Here is a 20,507-nt window from a genome sequence, read left to right on the forward strand (position 1 = left end):
GATATTAAATACCCAAAGCAATCGGCTGTCGCTGTGATGTTTTTCCCTGCTACGGTAAAAGATAAATGTCCTGGGAAAGGCCCCAGAAGGCAGAGTACGGCTGTGGGAGCTGTGCCAGCCCCCAGAGCAGGAGGGAGCACGTGTTCCCCCAAGTTTCAATGCCTGTTAATACAGATTGTGAATCTGTATTCAGCCCCCTTCCACCTTCAAAAAAACTCTTCAGTAAACCTGATCCTTTGAAAAACCCCTCTGTTTCCAGCCCCGGGCAAACCCGACCAGCACCTACCTCAGCTCCCAGCGTCGCCTTGGCTTGTGCCTCGGGCCTGGGGCCGCCGTGCGTCAGCCCAGAGGAACAGCACTGCTCGGTGGCACCGCTTGGGTGGCACCGCTCGGGTGACACTGCTGGGTGACACTGCGCGGGTGACACTGCCCAGGTGGCACCGCTCGGGTGGCAGCAGATGCACACGGGGCCCCCGGGGTGGGCAGGAGGGAGGGCTGGGGCGTGGGGAGGGAAACCTGCATGGCGGAGCGGGGCCGAGTGCGTGTGGGGACAGAGCGGAGAGGGGACAGAGCAGAGAGGCACCTGCGAGGGGAGACGTCAACGCAGGAACCGCAGCCTCGGCACGAGAACGCAGGTCAGGCGGAGAACGCGGATGAGCAGAAAGGCTCCAGCTTCCCCAAGGTCTTGTGTTTAATGGGGGATAAATGGCACAGTCACACTTTTCCTGCTCGCATCACTCGGGTCACCACATCCCTGACCGCGCTCCCCTCTCCAGCACCCCAGGCACTGCGGGTGCCGCTGCGGGTGCCGCTGCCCGGCTGCGTCCCCAGAGCGTCCTCTGGCCCCTGTCCTGCTCCATCAGACCCTGCACCCGTCACCCTCCAAACAGGCTGGGCAGCAGCTCCCAAAACACCCCAAACCGTCCCCAGGGGCCGGTCCCCGGGCCAGGAACCCGCGGGCAGGCAGGACCCAAACTGCTTTGTCCCCTCCCTTCCCCCTGAAACTGCAGTTGGGATTAAAAATGGAGAAATTAGGGGTCTGTCACGTCTCCCTCCAGTCACAGGGCAAAGATGTTCACCTCTGCACCCACATTTCAGGGAAAAAGAGCGAGATTTGTGGCGAGCAAGTCCCAGCGTGACTCCAAAGGGGCAGGAATTGGCTGCGCGGCTGCTCACAGCCCTGGGGCTCGCTCAGCTGGGACACGGGCCCCGATGGGCTGGACCCTGCGACTGGCTCCGAGCCCAGATCTTAAGCCTAAGAGGTTGAAAACCGCCCGTCGAGTCCAGAGGCGGCTGTGCAGCCAGCCCAGGGGCCAGCGGCGCCACTGCTCGGACACGGAAGAAAACCCACGTGTGATGACAGTTGATTTTTCTGCTGTTACTTCTCCCTTCCTCCACTCTCTTTGGAAACATTTCAGCCACGGTGCATGGCACCAAAATCCCTCTGAAACCCAAGAGAAGCGGCGCACACGCTGAGAGAAACCCCGCTGTGCTGGCACCTTATCGACACCCTCCCCATTTCCCTCAGCTTGACCGAAAACCAAGAAACGCCCCTCCCCGACGCCGCGGGATCACGCTCAGGGCGGCACCAGTTGCGTGCGGGACGCTCGGGAGGCGGCCGGGCCGCGGTTTGGGAGGTCGGCGCTGGTTCTGGTCCGTGTGAAGGGTCCGTTGGCAGCCCCGGCACACGCGAGGCCGAGCCGGGGACGGCGCCGCGGCCGAGGGGTCGCTCCGTCCCCCAGCGTTTCGGCAGCGAGATGCAGCGCAAAGTCTGGCTCAGCCCCGGCAAACGTCGCGTCGTGGCGGGCGAGCCCCCTGCCCGCGGTCCCCAGCAGAGCCGGTGTCGCCGGGTGCAGCCCCGGGTTCGGGTCCCCCCGCAGTCAGTTGCGCCGCAGCGGGTGCCACATGGAGACGGGTCTGCGCAGCGTGGCCAGCATCTGGTTCCAGTGCGTGGTGCCCATCCCGCTGGCCGCCGGCCCGATCAGGACGTGGCCCGTGTTGTCGGCCCGGCCGTCCTCGCCGCTCTCGGCCACCGTCACCCTCAGGGACAGGTCCTGCGGGAGCACCATGTGTCACCGCGCGGCAGCGGCATCGCCGGCACCGACCCCCCGGACATGTGTACCCCATCCCCTCCTGAGCAGCTGCGCGCACACGTACCCCCAGTGCTGACCCACACTCCCCTATAGCCCCCGGCCCATAAACACCCCACAAAACCCAGCACCCCTATCTACACACCCCTCATACCCCACCCACCCATAGCCACCCCCATACTTAAAAACTACATGTGCTCTCATACCCTATAGATGCACATCCCCTTAAACCCCCACCCCACACACACATCCCCCCACACCATCTATGCACATGTTGGCCCCCACCACACAGTGTCTACAGCCCCCAGAACCCCTCACACCCTGCAGATTCGGGGACCTCGAGGAGCCCCCCAGGCTGGGACAGACCTGGAGCACGATGGCCGGCACCGAGAAGATCATGGCCTCGTTGAACACGGGGTTGGTGTCGTCCCTCTTCACTGCCGTCTTCTTCTTGCTGATCTTCCTCCCGTCCTGCAGCAGGTACACCTTGACGAAGGGATCTGCTCGGCGGGACAGAAAAGCCCCGCATCAGTCACGGGTTCCCCCGCGAGGTGGGGAAAGGGGGAACCACCGAGGGGGACCTTCCTGGGGTCTGTCCCCAGTGGGAGCCACCCCAATAAACATGGTGGGAGGATGGAGCGGGATGGGATCCCCCCGGGTGTGCAGAAAGACCAGGACCCCTGTCCCCCGCTCACCCGCAGTCACTTTGCCGCTGCTCCACACCAGGTTCTTGGCTTTGACCACCACCACGGTCAGGCGCTCGGCCGTGGGCAGGTAGCTCAGGGACAGCAGGATCTCCCCCACCGTGTCCACCGCCTGCGGGACACAGCCAGCCGTCACCCCCCGGAGGAGAAACCCCCCAAAACCGCGGGCGGGAGGCGGACCCCACCTTGTTGGTGTCCTGCAGGTAGAGCCAGGCGCTGAAGGGCCGCGCCGGCAGGTCCAGGTCCGACAGCTTGAGCTCGGCCACGCCGGTGCTGACGCTGCGCTCGTCCTCGTCGACGCCGAACACGGAGAAGCGGAGGCTGTTCTCCTCCAGCGCCGCGGGGTCCAGCGGGACGGAGAACCGCTCGTCGAACGCCACGGCGTAGGCGCTGCGCTGGATCTGGAGGGGGCATTGGGGGGTCTTGGGACCCTGACACCCGCGGGGTTCCGGGGCCGTGTCCGAGATCCGCCCCGTTTCTCCCGCACGAATCGGCAGGAGCGCGCGGGAGGGGGCGCAGGGTCCCTCGCTGGGGACAAAATTCCCACCTGACCTCTGCAGCCACCCGGCCACTGGGGTAGAAAATAGTGGCCATGACCTGCCCTACCACCCATTAACTCTTTTAACTACAAACGGAAGGTGGGTCCGGTGCTCTCAGGCACAGGAGCATCCCCCGGGACGCTCAGCCACCCCGGGGTGCAGGATTTGGGGAAGGGGCTGTGACCGCAGCCCCGAGCCCACGGGCTCAACAAGCCCTGAATGTGCTTTTAGCAGATGGCATCTCCACATCTCATCGCTGCTGGGAGCAGCTCCCAGGGAGAAGCAGCTTTGCAGCTGTTGGCTGCGCAGCGCCGGTCAGCGCGGGGCTGCAGACAGCGGGGCTGGAGCATCGCCGGGGGGAGCACAGAGACCGCAGCTGCTGCGGAAAGACAGAGACACAGCCCGCCGACAACACACCGCAAAACAGAGCCCCCCAAACCCAAGTGCTGTGAAGCATTAAAGGAAGGGAACGAAATGTATCTTGATGAGCTGTCTCAGGACAGCAAAAGAGGGTAAATAGCGCTAGTGAATTATAAATAATGATGCTAAATAATAAATATCTCTAGAGCAGAAGTAAAGAGCCTGATCTTTGGATGGGAAAAATGGTCTTAAAAGGGCGCAGTGGAAATATCTGGGGCCCCGGTTTTGCGCGCGCTGGCGGGTACCCAGCACGGGCGCGGGGCTCTGCCGCGGGGCCCCTCTCCGGGACACCCCCAGTAACCAGAGCGCCTGGCCCTGAGCTTCCAACAAGCAGCTGCTGAAAGGAAAATCAGGCTCTCGCTTTCTCGACAGCGGCTTTTGGGGACACTTAAAAAGGGATGTTTCACCCAAACCCCCCCAGCCCCTTCCTCCACCTTCCACAGCATCCCAGCCCCTGGGACGGAGCGATGGACAGGGAACCGCCACACGCGGGGACAACAGTGACAGCACAGCCCGGGCCAGGAGGGACAAAGTTCCGCCCCGGGGGCCCGGGGGCACAGAGCCTGCCGCGCTGTCCCCGGGGGGGCTCACCCGGGAGATGCCGACGATGTGCTCGGCGGGCAGCAGGCTGACGCGCATGAAGCAGGACTCGAAGCGCGCCTCCTCCTTCTCCAGCAGGTCCTTGCCCTGCAGCAGCGTGACGTGCAGCGCGGCCGCGCGCGCCTCGTACTCCAGCGCCACCTCCACCTGCCCCACCGAGACGTCCTGCCCGAAGCTGTTCCCCAGCGACGACACCGAGCTCAGCGAGTCGGCTGACACCGATTTCTTCAGGGGGCCGTAGGGGGCCCAGCCCAGGTCCCTGCTCATCAGCTCCAGGCTCCCCAGCTCCGTGATGCTCTCGAAGGTGTCGTCTGCACGCAGGCTGCTCCGGCGCACGGGGGACGTCTTATCCAGCACCTTCTGCGAGCCCGGAGCCGGGCCCCGCTGCCAGGGCAAGGGAAACGTGGACACGCAGTCATAGCATTGTTGAACCCTCCAGATCCTGAGTCCAACCATAACCATGGCCCTGCCCCGTGTCCTGAGAACCTCATGTCCGTCTGTCCAGCCCTCCAGGGCTGGTGACTCCAGCACTGCCCTGGGCAGCCTGTTCAATGCCCCACAGCCCTTTGGGGAAGAAATTGTTCCCCATATCCAACCTCAACCTCCCCTGGGCAACTTGAGGCCGTTTCCTCTGCTCCTGGCGCTTGTTCCTGGGGAGCAGAGCCCGACCCCCCTGGCTCCAAGCTCCTTTCAGGCAGGTCAGAGCTCAGAAGGTCTCCCCTCAGCTCCTGTTCTCCAGCTGAACCCCCCAGGTCCCTCAGTCTCCATCACATTGTGCTCCAGCCCCTCACCAGCTCCGTTCCCTTCTCTGCACTCGCTCCAGCACCTCAAGGGCTTTTGGTGTGCGGGGCTCAAAACTGCCCCCAGGATTCAAGGTACAACCCCGCAGCTCCCAGGCCCCATTCACCAGCCCCGCGCTCATCCCCCGAGCTCCCCAGCAGCACCAGTTTGTCTCCCACACCTTCTCCCCCCAGCCAGAGGACACAGGGGCCGTTTTCCCCCTCCCGCCGCCCGCGTGCTGCAGAGCGAAAGGGGAGCAGCCGAACCTTCACCCTCGTACCTTGTGTTTGAGGTCTGGGCACGCCGCGCCGTACTTGTGCTCCAGGTAGCGGTAGTCGTAGTTGGGGAAGGGGGAGGGCGCCGGGTAGGTGCCTGAGCGCCAGAGCTTCCAGAGGTTGAGGGCGGCGATGCCCAGCAGCGCCAGCGCGCCCGCCGCGTAGAGGCCGATCTCCCAGCGCGGGGGGGCCGCGGCGGCTGCGGGGACACGAGGGACCATCAGGGGCCACAGCCCTCGGGCAGAGGCTTCGGCCCCTGAAACTCAGCTCTGAGCTGTGAGATGGGCCGAGGGGGTAAATCACAGCGTCCCACTGGCGGCTTCAAATGGGGCCGGGCAGCAGCACTGCCAAAAACTCCCAGTCCTCGCTGCGCTTTCCCGGGACGCGGAGAGCACGCGATCGCGGCCCCGCGCCGGCACACACGGAATTGGGGAGCCGCTGTGTCCCCCGGTGCGGGGACCCTCACCCGCACAGCTGTGGTCACATCTGCATCGCCCCGGCTGCCCGGGGAAACCCGCGCGGCTTCCCATGGCTGGGGATGCTGAGAACACCCAGAAACGGGGAAAAAAGCTTCTGGAAGCAGGGAAAAGCCCTGAGGCGTGGATGCGATGTGGGGCTGCCAGGTGGGAGGACGTGGTAGCCCAGAGCTGCTGCATTGCACCAGCCTCCATCGCCTCCGAACAGCACCCACCGCTCCGTGCAGCGCAAAAACGGGGGGGGAAAGAGATTTCTCGTTGCAGAGCGCTGCCGGGAGCCCTCCCGCGTCACGCCGCGGTGCCGCCGGGAACAGCCCCGGGCAGGGCTGCCCGCACAGCACAGCCCGGCACAGGGACAGCCCGCACAGCACAGCACAGCCCGGCACAGGGACAGCCCGCACAGCACAGCACAGCACAGCACAGCACATCACATCCCGGCACAGGGACAAACCGCACAGCACAGCACATCATCACATCCCGGCACAGGGACAACCCGCACAACACAGCACATCCCGGCACGGGGACAACCCACTGTTCCCCAAACCTCCCCTGCAGGAGCCAGCACAGGAGGGACTGGAGTGAACCCACCACTGTGTCCAAAACACCCGATTCTGATCCCTCTGGGGGATCTTGTGGGGTGAAGCCTCAGGACAGGAGCCAGGTCCTGCTTCCTCCCCAACCCAAACCCCTGGGCTGCAAAGGGCTGGGATTTACCCCCTGGGCTGGGATTTACCCCCTGGGCTTGGATTTACCCCCTGGGCTTGGATTTACCTCCCGGTCTGGGATTTACCCCCCATATGGGATTTACCCCCAGTCTGGGATCTCCCCTGGTCCAGGATCTCCCCCCTCTCCAGCTCTGGGGGTTGCTCCCACACACGGAGGTTTCGGTGCCATGCAGCTCCCAGGAGTTCACAGGCTCCTGCTATGGCAGGGGGGCAAAACTGGGGCGAACGCCCCCTTCCTGACTCCAGCTTCTGCATAACCCCAGGTACCACCCTCGGCTGTGCTGGAAACCCCCGTCCTGCTTGTCGCCTGTTTTCTGGGCAGAGCACCCCGTGTGGGAAGCTTGGGGGTTTAAGGGCTTTCCCCTGGCATTGTGAAGCCGGACCCCCGTGGGGCGGGGGACCCCAGCCCCGGCAGCTCCCCGTACTCACCGCTCAGGCGGGCTCTGCTGACGTGGCCGGTGTCCATGGTGAACGGTGCGCACTAGCGGGACAGCCTGCAACGCCAGACGGGAGTCAGGGCAACGGCCAGCACCAGAGCCAGCCGTCCTCGGCTTTCCGCAGGGATGCTCCAGAGCCGCTCCCCCCGGGCACAGAGCGAACGGCGCTGAAGCGCCGCGGCCGCTGCCGGGGCAGCCGGGGGACCGGAGCCCCGGGAAGCGGAGAGCGGCCGCAGAGCCGCGGGATTGACGCGGGAGCGCTTCACGGGCGCCGTTTGCAATCTCCGCGTGGATGCGCCCCCGGGAGCCCTTTGCGCCCTTTGCTGCTTTCCCGCTCTCCTGTCCGGCCCCAGCCCGCCCTTCGCGCGCTCCCCGCCCCCGGGCCGCCCGGTCGGGGCTCGGGCGATGCCGCCCCGGAGCCCGTTCCGCAGCGGGGCAGCTCCGCCGCCCCCTCCCCTGGGCTCCCCGGGGACTCGGACGCGAGATCCATCCCCAGCACAACCGCAGCGCTGCTGCTCAGCCCAGAGACCCCGGCGCGGGCACCGGTTTGTCATCAGCCAGGGGTTTATCGAGCCCCCGAACACCCGACGGGCAAACCCAGTGCGAAGGGAGGAGGGTTTATTCTAAATGTCGGGCTTATTCCAGACATAACCAAGTCACTAACCCAGAGCCCCAGTGAGGCTGTGACGGGGTTGGGATGTGCCCAGTTCATGCCCCAACCTCAGTAAAATAACAGCTGAGAATGTGCTGAACTCATATCATGTACAGACTGAGCCCAGCTTAAGGGACATTTCGCTGTTCAGCGCTGAAATCCACACTAACATTGTAATAGATTTACTCGAAGTAGCCTCTTTTTATGTTCTGAAAAACTGCTGTGTGTAATTAAGAAGCTCCATTTCTTTTTATGTTTCCTGGTGGCTTTTTAAAATGTGAAATACGGAAGTTTTCAGGACCAACTTTCTCCGCAGAAGGGCGAACGTTCCTTTTAAAAACCCTCCATTTCTTTCCAATGGCTTTTGAATCCCCAGTTTTCCATTTCGTTCAAAGCTCTTTCCCCGGAGCATCCTTTCCTAACCAGCTCTGAGCACCGAGCTAAGCAGATTCCCAAAGCATCACCCAGAGCGGCAGCAACCGACTGCAGCTCCGCACAGGAATTAAACCAGGCGGTAGTTTCCTGTTGGCAAAGCAACATCAGCCTGTCCTGAGCGAGCGATTCAGGTGCAAAGCACTCAGGAAGGGGTTTGTTAACTGAACTGTTCCCTGCGAGAGTTCCACTGAGCTGCTCTGTCGCCCTCCTGAGCTGCCTTTCAAATCCCGTCCTGGGAAAGCAAGCGCGAGGGCTCAGGAGGGGCAGGCCGGGCAGCGCTCCCCACCAGCGCTGGGGTGGGTGGTTAATCCTGGGGGACCGTGGGGCGCGGAGGATGCGGAGCCGCAATCCCGAAATGGCACAGTCCAAGTCATAAACCACAGTAGCGATCTTGGTGCCCGTTTGTCCCTTCCTGCCCCAACGCAGACCCCAACACCCAGCTTGGCCACTGGTCTGAGCCCAGGCCAAACTCAGCCCACGGGTGAGCCCAGGCTAAACTCAGCCCATCAGTGAGCCTGGTCCCCCAGCGATGTCCCAGCAATTCCCCCAGCAATACCCCCATCCAGCCCCCCTGGCTCTGTCCCGCTCCATTCCACCCCCTGAGCACAAAGCCCTGTCCGGCCTGCAGCCGCAGGGCAGAAAAGTCAGATGGAGTTTGCTGATGGCACATTTATCAATATCCCCCGCCCCCCCCAAAAAACAACCAACAAACACCAACAAAAAAACCCAAACTCAAGAAAACACACAGATTTGGGCTCTGCCCCAGTTCCTGCCCAATCCCAAGCCCCGTTGCCTTCCCATCCGAACCCCGCAGCCCGGGCATCCATCCCAGCCCCTTTACACCCCAAACGAGGCCCCTGCACCATTCTACACCCCACGGGCAGGCTTGGCCCAGGCAACACTGGCTTTGCCCCCAGAACAGCCCGGAGCCTCCCCAAGGCCCGTTGTTGTGTTTTACCTCCAGGGCTCCGCGGAGCAGAGCGGGGACCCCCCCGCGGCCCCGGCATCGGCAGCAGCGGGTCCCCCGGAATGGGGACAAATGCAGCGATTTCCGAGCAGCCCCTGATGGGGAACAGCAGGAACCGGGATGGGGGGGGACACACTGCTGGGGGGTCCCCGCTTAGCGGCTCAGGGGGCACGGGGAGGGCTCGGAGGGCACGAGGAGAGCTCGGGGGGCACGGGGAGGGCTCGGAGGGCACGGGGAGAGCTCGGGGGGCACGGGGAGGGCTCGGAGGGCACGGGGAGGGCTCGGAGGGCACGAGGAGAGCTCGGGGGGCACGGGGAGGGCTCGGGCGCACAGCGACACTTTGCCGCAGCTCCGCGATCCGGGACCGGCTGCCGGGCTCTGCGTCTCCGCTCACCGTGCAATGAGCTGGGCGGCCTCTGCACCCCCGGGGGGGCTGGAAAGCGATTCCCACACGGTTTCTCTGCCTCGGGGTTGACGGGGGGACACAACGGCTGCGGCCCCCCCTGCCCAGAGCCGCTGCCGGGCGGCCGCAGGGGCTGCAATAGCCGGGAGGAGGGATGCAATGGCCGGAGGGGGGGATGCAATGGCCGGAGGGGGGGATGCAATGGCCGGGAATGGGGGGGTGCAATGGCCGGGAATGGGGGGGTGCAATGGCCGGGAAGGGTGGATGCAATGGCCGGAGTGGGGGATGCAATGGCGGGGAAGGGGGATGCAATGGCCGGAGGGGGGATGCAATGGCCGGAGGGGGGATGCAATGGCCGGAGCGGGGAGTGCAAGGGCCGGGAAGGGGGATGCAATGGCCAGGAAGGGGGATGCAATGGCCGGAGGGGGGATGCAATGGCCAGGAAGGGGGATGCAATAGCCGGGAAGGGGGGGTGCAAAGGATGCGCGGCGGAGGAGCCGCTGCTGCCCGGGGCTGCCGAGGAGATGGGTCCGCCCCCCCGCCGCGATGGGGCCGGGTCTTCGGGGCACACGCAGGAGGAGTCTCCCCCCCAGGCTCTCAGCACCCAGCTCCGCAGGCTGGCAACTTTCCTCGGCAAGTTGCCGTAAATAATAATGATAGCAATAATAATAATAACAAATACATAGCAATCCCCGAGACCTCCAAACCCTCACCCCAAAAGCCAGCGCGGAGCGGGCAGGGTCGCTGCCAGCCCCGCGGGGAGCCCGGCACACGGCAAAGCCCCCGCACCGCCACCGTGTCGCATCCCCCGGCCGCACCGCAACTCCGCGTCCCCCGGGCCGAGGCGCCCGCCGCGCGCTGCCGGCTCCGCGGCCGCGACTCACCGCTGCTTCGGGCCAGAAACGGGCATTTTCGGCCGCGGGCGGGGAGCGCGGATGGGGACGCGGCCGCCGGAGCGGGGATGCGGGCGGGGCCGCCCCGGACTCCACCCGCCGGGGGAAGCTCAGCCCCGGGACCGCCCCCCGGGTGAAGCGGGGCCGGTTCCTCCCGCCCCCCCCCTTCCCGGGATTTCGGGGCTCCCCCCCCGAGCATCAGCATCCCCCGGTGCCCCAAAACCCCTCCGGTGTCCCCAAACCGCCCCCGCTGTCCACAACCCCCCGCGCTGTCCCCCAAGTCCCCCCTGCTGCCCAGGACCCCCCCTCCTGTCTGAATTCCTGTAGCAAACACCATATAGAGCAGCGGTGTGCAACATTCTCAGCCTAAAAATGATTCAAAACACCACTTATCCTTCGGGGGGGGGGGAAGGCACCACAAAAACAAAACAAATCCCCCCCCGCAAAAAAAATCCACAGAAGCAGCCCAAACGCGGCTGCTCAGCACTGCAGGCCCAGCACCAGGTGAGGAGCGGAAGGATGCTCAGCACTGCAGGACCAGCACCGGGTGAGGAGCCGGAGGATGCTCAGCACTGCAGGACCAGCACCGGGTGAGGAGCCGGAGGATGCTCAGCACTGCAGGACCAGCACCGGGTGAGGAGCCGGAGGATGCTCAGCACTGCAGGACCAGCACCGGGTGAGGAGCCGGAGGATGCTCAGCACTGCAGGACCAGCACCGGGTGAGGAGCGGAAGGATGCTCAGCACTGCAGGACCAGCACCGGGTGAGGAGCGGAAGGATGCTCAGCACTGCAGGACCAGCACCAGGTGAGGAGCCGGAGGATGCTCAGCCCAGGTCTGTGCTCCTGAGGCTCCCTGGCAGGAAACCAGCAGGTTCCTCAAGGACAAGAGCCCCCAGCCCCATGTGCCCCTCGGGCTGGACCTGTGGAACAGGCACCGCAGCTCCTCAGCAGCGGGACAGGGACAGGGGACAGGGACAGGGGACAGGGACAGGGGACAGGGACAGGGGACAGGGACAGGGGACAGGGACAGGGGACAGGGGACAGGGACAGGGACAGGGACAGGAGCCGCTCTGTGCTGGGCACTTCTCAGCAAGCCAGCTTAGAATAAAAATAAAACACAGGAGCACAAGATACGTCAGAAGCTGATGATGCCAAAAGCACCAGCAATAGGACCAAAAAGCCACAGGGGAAAAACCAACCAAAAAAAAGCAGTGCAAAATCCCAGAGCTGCCTCCAGCACAGAGAAAGCCCTTGCAAGGAACTCACCCCCACCACAGCACCAGCTGAGCACCCTCACCCACCCACTGCCCTGTTTTCCTTCCTACACCAAACACCTTACCTGGGAGAAACCCAAACACCAGGACACCCGCCACAGGAACGGATCCTTTGGGTTTTCTGACCAAGGGCACTGAGAAACACGCAGCAGGTGCAGATGTGTGCAGATGTGTGCACCTGCTGCCACTCGTCTCTGCCTCATTGATGTCACCCCAACGTTACTGAAGCTCATTAGCTGCTCGGGAGCGTCCTGCGAGCTGCTCCCGGGGATGGACAGAGGGATCGCACACCAGCAGGACGGTCACAGGATCCCTCACACCAGCAGGACGGTCACAGGATCCCTCACACCAGCAGGACGGTCACAGGATCCCTCACACCAGCAGGATGATCGCAGGGTCCCCACACCAGCAAGATGATCACAGGGACCCTCACACCTGGCAGGATGATTGCAGGGTCCCCACGCCAGCAGGATGGTCACAGGGTCCCTCACACCCAGCAGGATGATCGCAGGGTCCCCACACCAGCAGGCCGCGATGATGGGATGGTGCTGCAGGGTTCACTCCCCTGGGTGAATGCACTGCCAGAAGCGTTTCCGAATGGCGAGAGGACGGTTTCCACGTGCGAGGTGATGAGTGAGACAAGCGGAGCGCGCAGGTTGTACCAAAGAGCACACCAGCAAACATCGCTTTATTACGGGGCTGCGGCAGCCAGCCCGGCCGGACCGCGGCGCGGGGGCACAGCCGGGTCGGTGTGACAGGGGGGAGGGACGGGCACGGCGGCACCAGCGGTTCCCAGCGTACCAGCAGTTCCCAGCGCACCAGCGATTCCCAGCTCACCAGCGGTTCCGGCGCACAGAGCGGGTCGGGGGGCAGGCGCAGCCCAGCCCCCAGCCCTGCCCGCACCCCTGTGCTCGTGTCAACGAGTACAAACGGAACCCAGACCGGCCTGAGCTGCGCTCAGCGGGGACCACACGAGCACAACACCCCAGGACGAGCCACCAACCCACCGGCTCACGGCTCCTAGGACAGGCCTGCGGCTGGAAAGGCGTGGAATTAAATATCTGCTCGACCCTGCGCCCTCTGCGCGCTCCCAAAGGTGTCAGCACCTCCTCACTCAGCAGATACTCCGGAGCAGCCGCGGAGCAGCACCCGCGGATGGGACACCCAGCAAAGCTGCCTCGGGTCGGTCACCCCATCCCCAAACCGCCCCCCTCGCTGAGCCCTGCGGGTGCCACAGCCCGCCCCGCCAATGCCCGCTGCCTGCCGCTCCGCGCCCGTTCGGGGTGGGAAGTATTCGGGTCACTCTGCAAACACGGGAGAAACGCGGATCTCGGTTGTCATCCGCGTGCGAGAGCAAAGCGGAGCAAATCCGCAGCCGCTGCCAGCTAGCAGCTCCGCGAGCCCTCGGCTGCTCACAAAGCTCCAGGTGCACTCTGGAAACTCTACTGGTGGTGTCGATGTCATTTTCTTCCGGATCAACGCTTCCTTGAAAAATACCCTTAACAGCCAGACCATAGTACCCAAAAAAATGATGTGGTTACGTCAGTGCCTTCCGCACCAACGAAAGGCTCAGAGCAGAGGTTACAAAACTGATGCCTAGTGGAGCACTTGCAGTTTGGAATAATGACCTCAAAAACCAAAGCAGCCCAGGTTTCCAAGCGGTTTGCCCAGCTGCTGGGGCGGCAGCCGGACCGCACGGCACCTCCCCAGCCCCGCTTACCTGGAGCAACGGGCAGGAACGGAGCAGAGCGGTGACAGAGCCGGGACACGGCAGGGACACAGCCAGGACAGAGCCCGTCCTGCCCGCACAGGAACAAAACCCTCTGGTGAGCAATGAAAGAGTCGAGAATAAGGCAAATAACTTGAGACTGATGGAGTAACTCCCAGTTTTCTGCTTGTTATATGTTTTACTCCACGAAGCGAAGGAAAGGCAGGTTGACCTTTCTTCTTTAACCTTCCCTTACACTTAAGAGATGCCCAAGACTAAAATAAAAATTAAAAAAAGAGCTAAGGAGAAGTCGTCTGTCTCCCTAGAGCAGTGGTACAACATAAAACTATTGTAGGCTACTCCAGGACGTTGAAAGTCAGTTCAGAGAAAGGCAACGGCCCCGCAGCACAGGGCCTGTAACAGTAGTGTAGTGTTTGACATTCTGTGCAAGTTACGCAACTTGTTCACAAGCTTCGGTTTCTCTACGTTTCTCCCGCTGCAGCTCCGTTAACCGGTGGCTGAACGCTCCACGCAATTTTACTCCACAGCTCAAGTAGTGTCAGCAGAACGAAAATAAACCGTTTCCTGTGCCTGGTATCTGTACACTCCAAAACAAGTGTTCCTAATGCCCAAACGTCAACGTCGAAATCCCACAGCTCACTGGAAATAATCAGCTAAACTGCCTTTGCGCTCTGTCCCGGAGGCCCCGTCTCCAGGCCGTGCGCCGGAGGCAGACGCGCAGTGCCCCCGCCACGACCCCACGTCACCACTCACAGACCTGCGGCCCTGCCCGCCGCACCCGAGGAGAAAGGGTGCGGGCGACACCTTTGCCCCGAGAGGATTTCCACACCTTGGAAAGCTAACAACGACAAGTACAAGTTAGGTAGGATAAGCTTGGAACTGCCACCAGGCCAGCTCGAGCACTAGAGTTCCTGACAGCCCTTTGCTGCTCAAGGCTTCCTCTCCCTTAGTTTGTTCCCGTTTTGTTCATCCAGCATCGATGAGAGTCCGTCACCGTTGCTCAGGCATTTGTCCTTTTCATATTTGTGCTCTTGCTTCTGTCGCCTTATCTCCTTATACCGCAAAGTGATGTCACTACAAAGAAAAACAGAGATGAACCGGTGATGTGAATAAACAACATCAACACACGACAGAAACAATCAGCAAGCGTGCTCTGGATGCAAGTGCCCCTGGGATAACACAGCCCACTGGAGTCTCTTGCTGGAAACGTGTGAAACTGCGGAGAGCACTGCTTCACTGGGAGGGTGTGCGTTTTGCTGCCAGTCTGGTTGTTGTCACCTCTTGGAGGAGCATGGCTGCGGTGGCACAGCGTCTGCACGCCCTCCCTCCCACAGCCGCCTTCCCTTCGCACCCAAACCACAGCCCTCCAGTCAGCTCACTTGTCGCTGACGCTGGGACCGCTCGGACAATCGCGGCACAGCACGTTGTCCTTGCAATGAAGACGTAAAACATCTCAGCCTTGCCTAACTCAGAGCACAGGCTCTTGCAATGAAGGTGTAAAACGTCCCCGTCTTGTCTAACTCAGAGCACAGGCTCTTGCAATGAAGGTGTAAAACGTCTCAGTCTTGTCTAACTCAGAGCACAGGCTCTTGCAATGAAGGTGTAAAACGTCTCAGTCTTGTCTAACTCAGAGCACAGGCTCTTGCAATGAAGGTGTAAAACGTCTCAGTCTTGTCTAACTCAGAGCACAGGCTCTTGCAATGAAGGTGTAAAACATCCCAGCCTTGTCTAACTCAGAGCACAGGAAAACCCACCCCTGATCTCGGCTGCCAGCACCACACACCCGGCAAGCCCGGGGCAGCAGGCACGCACCGCTGCTTCCACAGCACCACTGACACCAGTGCCGCACAGAGCCCAGCGCTGCCGGAGGCCTGATCCAGACACAAACCCAGGATCCCGCCCAGCAAACCCCCTGCTCGTGTGACAGCCCGCAGAGAGCAGCGCTGCGCACCGGATGAAGAACCGCCAGGCTGTCCAGGTGAGCACGAGGATGATGCCCAGGATCCAGCACTGGGTGATGTAGAACGGGAGAGACAGCGTCAGCGTGTAGGGGTCGTACTTGACGACGATCAGGAACTCGGTGGCGGTGATGGCGGCCACCAGCCACGCCTGCTGGCCCAGCTTCTTGTGGAACTTCCTGCGAAGACACACACGGGTAAAGCAAAGCTGCTGCTGTGAAATGAAGCATCCACAGTAACAGCCACAAAAAGACAGCTGGGTAACAACTTCATTCAGCCTTGCACGATTTGAAAAGTCTAGTTTGGCTTGCACATGCACTAAGCCTATGCAGGCTGACAACTTCCATGCTGGCATTAGTTAAATTTCCTCTGAGAGGCTCTGAAAATGTATGAAATCACCATCCTGTGACACATCCAGCATCCCCGTTTTCAGGGGACTGGTAAATCCACTACAGCAATTACCTTACCAGGCTGAGATCAGCCACGGTTCAGGGCACGGTGGGAAACGGGAGCTCTGCTCCTGCTCCAGGTCACGCTGCCGTACCCACACTGAACCCCACGGAGCTGCATTCCCAAACCCACCCTCTGCCCCAACAGCTATTCGGCGAGCTGTCACTAGTGACCTCTCAACAGATTTTGAAAGAACCGAGCTCGATAACCAAGAGGCAAGGGAAGACAGTGGAGGCACAGGGCCAGCGTTCCGCTTCCAGGGCAACGCAGCCGTGGGGCAAACGCACAATAAATCCTGAATGCACAGAGTCTGTTTTCAAGCAGTACCGAGTCCATGAGGAGCTGCAGTGCTACGGACCAGCCTGGAGAGGGACTCGCCCACCAGCAACGCCAGAAATTAACCTGCAGGAGAACCAAGCGGGCTATTCAGAGGCTTGATTTGCACGAGAGATTGGAAATACCATCTTTTGGGTTCCTGTTCCTGCATGGGAAAGATATCAAACCAAAATAGCCACGGGCTGGTGAGCTGGCCCCACACGGACTCAGCAAACGCCCCGGTGTTCAGCAGCCACCCAAGCTCTTTGGGCTGCACTTTCTTGCCAGTGGATGGAGGAGAAGCGACCTAACAAGTCCCTGGTGAGGATTTCCCTCTGCTCACGCTGCCCAACAGCCTCCAGCGGCTGTACGGCCCGGTGCCCACGCACCAAGACACATGGAGCTCCCGTTTCTGTTCCCCTCTCCCCATTAGACACCAGCAGCTGTACTGGGGAGGGCGTCCGTCCTTCCTTCCTTCCGCAGGCATTTTCCTGCTGCTCGGACACATCCACTCCACTGCATCGCCCTGGGGAGGGCGCTGAGCAAACGGCTTCTCTCTCGTCTGCTGATCCAGGGCAGCCATTGCAATCCCAGCACGCAATCCACACAGTTTCACAAACATGAGGCCTGAGAGTCATATTCAAACTACACAAAATCATCCAAATACACTGGAAGAAAAGACAATGCAGTAAATGTAGAGCAGGTTATTGCTGATGCGGATGGGATGAGCACATTCGGGTTTAAAAAGTACCTGCCCAGAGCAGCTGAGCTGAAAGGGCTCCAGAAGCTGCTCCAGGCGGTGCATGCGTTGTGACAGATTGGGTGGGCAGAGCCGCCTGCCGCGTGGGGAGCGCAAAGGCGGCGCAGCGCAGCTCTCGCTGGGAACTCCAGCTGTCCGCGTGGCTCGGGCCGCTCATCGCTGCCTCACCTGCTGTCGTTTGCGCTCGCTCATGACAGCACGCTGATAAAAAGAATGAAAGGTAACCCCGACAGAAGATCTGCGCAGAACCTAAAGCTGCCAAGGAAGAGAGCTTGTTTCCTGCCCTTCTTCTCATCAAAGATTTTAAAGAAAAGTCCTTTTTAATTTGAGGAATAAGATGGCCTCCATGCAGACTCCTTAGAAGGGGTGTGGGAACTGGAAAGCAGGCAGATATGACAAGGTCAAGTGCCACAGACACTTGCATCAAGATATTTCTGGTCAGAAGAGTCTCAAGAATGCCAGCAGCGTGTTGATCAGCAGGAGCGTGGCACGTCACGGAGAGCAGCTCCAGGAGCCACCCCTCTTTTCTTGGGCCGTTTCCATTCTAGATGCTTCACTGTCAGCATGCTCAGACCCAGCTCCTGAGGCAAAGCCCTGCAACTGTCTGCAGATACTAAGAGTTCTGAATCAGATGAACTTCACTGCTCTCTAGACTGAACATCGCAGGGTTACCTGCTGAGATCTGATCAGTTACCTCAGACAAAGCCAAGGTAACCAGCCGTGTTTCTGACAGGGCAGGTTAAGGGAATCTTCCAAACTTTGTCCATTACAAACTCGAGCGAGTTTCCAGAAGGAAAAGGTGAGGGAGGATTCTCACACGCTGTCAGCCTGAGGTATGAGCTGCTCTGCACCAGCAGCTTCCCCCTGCAGCACAACAGGGAGAATCCAAAGCGGTCCCTTGGTTCCAAAGGATGCGCAGGCGCAAACGCACCCAGCTGAGCCGGTAAAACAGGGGAAGATGACCTGAAACGCAGGATCCACGTCCAGCTGCAGAAGCCTTCCAGAGATGCTGGGTAAGTCCCGACACTGGGGTTTCTGCACGAGGAGGGCAGAGCCGGGACGCCCAGAGGCGAGGGGCTGGCACGGCGGCAGCGGCACGGCGGGCGGTGGCGGCCACGGCGAAGCCACGCAGCTCAGGAGGAGCCTCTGCTGCCTCGAGGGACTCGCGCTCATTCAAAGATGCCGACAAACCGAACCAGCAACGAGGCACTGGTGACTGATGGCTCCAAACCTCAGTGTGCGCCATGGGCTGAAACACAGCAAAGGAGTTCTTCCAAGCCAACCGGGAGGAGCAGCAGGCCGTGAGCGGTGCTGAGGAGAGGAGCTCAGCAGCCAGAGGCAGGACCTCTTCTCACCGCACAGCTGGAGGAGGGTCCCACAGCGAAGGCAGGGCAGCTGCCGAGTGTCCCAGAGTCACCTGCGCGAGGCTGGCCGGCCCTCGTCCCAGCGCAGGGTCACAGCCTCGCAAGGGACCCTGATCCTCAGTGCTGCAGCCCTGAACGCTGGACACAGACACGGGCTGTGCTGGCCAGCGACAGCCATCGGACATCCCTGAGCCCAGACGGAGCCTTGGGCTTAACAAGTGGGCTCAGGCAAACTGTGACATCATGACTAAAACGTAAAAGAAAATGCGGCTTTGAGAACAAAGCTTCCTTGGGTTTTAGGTGCTCTGCAGAAACAAAAGCAGCGAGGACACACATGATGCGTGAGGAGGACATGCATGTTGTGTACGAGTGTGCTACAGAGGGTCCTCTGGTCTGCGAGAGGATATCGGGAGGATATCCCCCAGGGGACCAGCGGGAACACAGCTCCAGAAAAGCAGCACCTTGAGGAAACACTTCTTGTTTTAGTTTGGGCCCTGTTGTCCTTCGAAGGTCCATGTAAGGACTGCAGCTCCCGGCCACCGGTCTGCAGCACCGTTCGTGCCCCTAACAGCAGCTGTTCTCCAACCAGACATGGTCAGAATTTTACCTCCAAAACAAAAAACACAAAGCAGATGCTTTGGGATTAGGTCTTTTTGTGCCCAACAAGCTGAACTATTGCCCTGAGAGGGATGCCAACAAGCCGGAGCAAATTCAAACCAAGGCAAGTGAAGCTCGACAGAGTATATAGACAGGGGACTGGCTTACGGGTCATCCATGAAGTCGTAGATCTCTCTCATAGCCACACCTCCCACATTGACAAAAAAGACGAGTCGCAACAGGACCAAGTAGTGTTCTGGTGGCATCCAAAGGACAAACTTCAAGTAGAACGTGTTCAGCTCTGCCAATAAAAACTGAGAGAAAGGACATTTTAATTACATGGCAAACTCCAGCGAAGGAAGCCGGGATCTCCCTCTCCTCCGCCCTCTCCCCACCGAGTGCTGCTGGGTGCTGCTGGGCACCACACCCGCAGCTGGCACCAGCAGTCGGCCTTTTACCAGTCTGTGTGCTGGATGGGGTATCAAAAACCCACAGCAGAAACCTGCACACGCACTGCCTCTGATTTTGCACAAGTTCACCAGGAGTCTGAAGTACCTGCAGAAATACTGATAATGAATGCTGAAAAGCATTTTGCTGTCATTTAAAATGTGGCTGAGGGAAGCCGGGATACCCAGAGGCAGGAGCGGCACGTCCAGGGCTCTTTTGGGTCTGGTTTTACACAGTTACGCAAACCTCGCTGCCCAAGCCAGCTCAGAATTGCTCACGCATTTCTAGCGAAGTGTTCGCGAGGGAGTTGCCCTGGCAACGTGAGCCCATGAGCAAGCACCCACAAGTTTCTCACTTCAAAAGAAACGATAACAAGTGGCATTAAGTGTTGTTTAATCCAAAGGAGTGAGCCAATACCTGGAGTTGCTCGTGAACCGCCAGCTGGAGCTGGGCTTGGCTCAAAGAAACAGCGTTATACCAAGGACTCCTATAGGCTCCACGGGATCTCTCACTTGCCAAATCTGCTCCAGCACCAGATCCCGACTTTTCAGGTACAAAGAGCTGGGAGTGCGCACACAGCAACCATTCGGGAAGCGCATTGATTTAATGCGGGCACTTTACTTCGCTCTGGGAACCCCAGCAATCCACTGCACTATGGGAACTCGGCAGACACTTCGTGTCGCGGAAATCGGGCGACGTGAGCTCGATCCAGCTGCCCGAGTTTGCAAGTGCAGGCTGTTGTGGGCACGCTGGGGCCTGCGGTCCCACAGTGGCGGAAACGTCAGCTTATGGCGAGCGGTGGGGGTTTGCCAAACCAACTCAAACGGGGATGGGGAGCTGTGCTGGACAGACCCCCATTAACCACCGCATTTCACACCCTCACGTTTCAAGGTGCTCAATGGCACGCTGCTCCAGCAATTGGCAAAAAATCAGTTCTGTCCTGCACCACAGCAGTAATACAGAAAACTGGTTAACGCCCGTGGGCTCCGGAGCCACTACAAGTGTCACACGGTGGTTCTGTTTTGCCCAGCGCTAATGTAGAGGTTTGGTCGCAGCCCCCTCCAGCTGTAGCGCGACCTGTATCGGCTTCAGCTCCACAGAAAGCAGCCACTGCCACCCAAAGCCAATATTCTGGCAGCAGCACGTACTTGCTGAATTACGTTCATAGTTTATATCGCACACATTGCCGATCAACACTGTTCAGCCAGCAAGAACAA

The 20,507-nt window shown here is 60.8% G+C and overlaps 2 protein-coding genes across 2 annotated transcripts in view; both read right to left on the minus strand.

Annotated features, from left to right (window-relative positions):
• Positions 1-1,880: 1,880 nt before the first annotated feature.
• SYT12 (synaptotagmin 12) lies at positions 1,881-7,075 on the minus strand (the record flags this gene model as incomplete). The annotated part of the gene is made up of 7 exons (XM_080345774.1): positions 1,881-2,054; positions 2,457-2,590; positions 2,786-2,906; positions 2,980-3,195; positions 4,345-4,737; positions 5,414-5,607; positions 7,039-7,075. The coding sequence occupies 7 exons, from the start codon at positions 7,073-7,075 to the stop codon at positions 1,881-1,883; spliced, it is 1,269 nt and encodes a 422-aa protein (XP_080201900.1).
• A 6,341-nt stretch (positions 7,076-13,416) lies between these two features.
• The window catches only part of PTDSS2 (phosphatidylserine synthase 2), a 29,647-nt gene continuing 22,556 nt past the window's right edge, over positions 13,417-20,507 (minus strand). Inside the window, 3 exon segments of the mRNA XM_080346192.1 lie at positions 13,417-14,473; positions 15,351-15,536; positions 19,012-19,157. Of these exon segments, the coding sequence (XP_080202318.1) occupies positions 14,329-14,473; positions 15,351-15,536; positions 19,012-19,157 (477 nt within the window). The 3' untranslated portion in view covers positions 13,417-14,328.

This window comes from Nesoenas mayeri, assembly GCF_963082525.1.
Source record: "Nesoenas mayeri genome assembly, chromosome: 5".
Lineage (NCBI taxonomy): Eukaryota > Metazoa > Chordata > Aves > Columbiformes > Columbidae > Nesoenas > Nesoenas mayeri.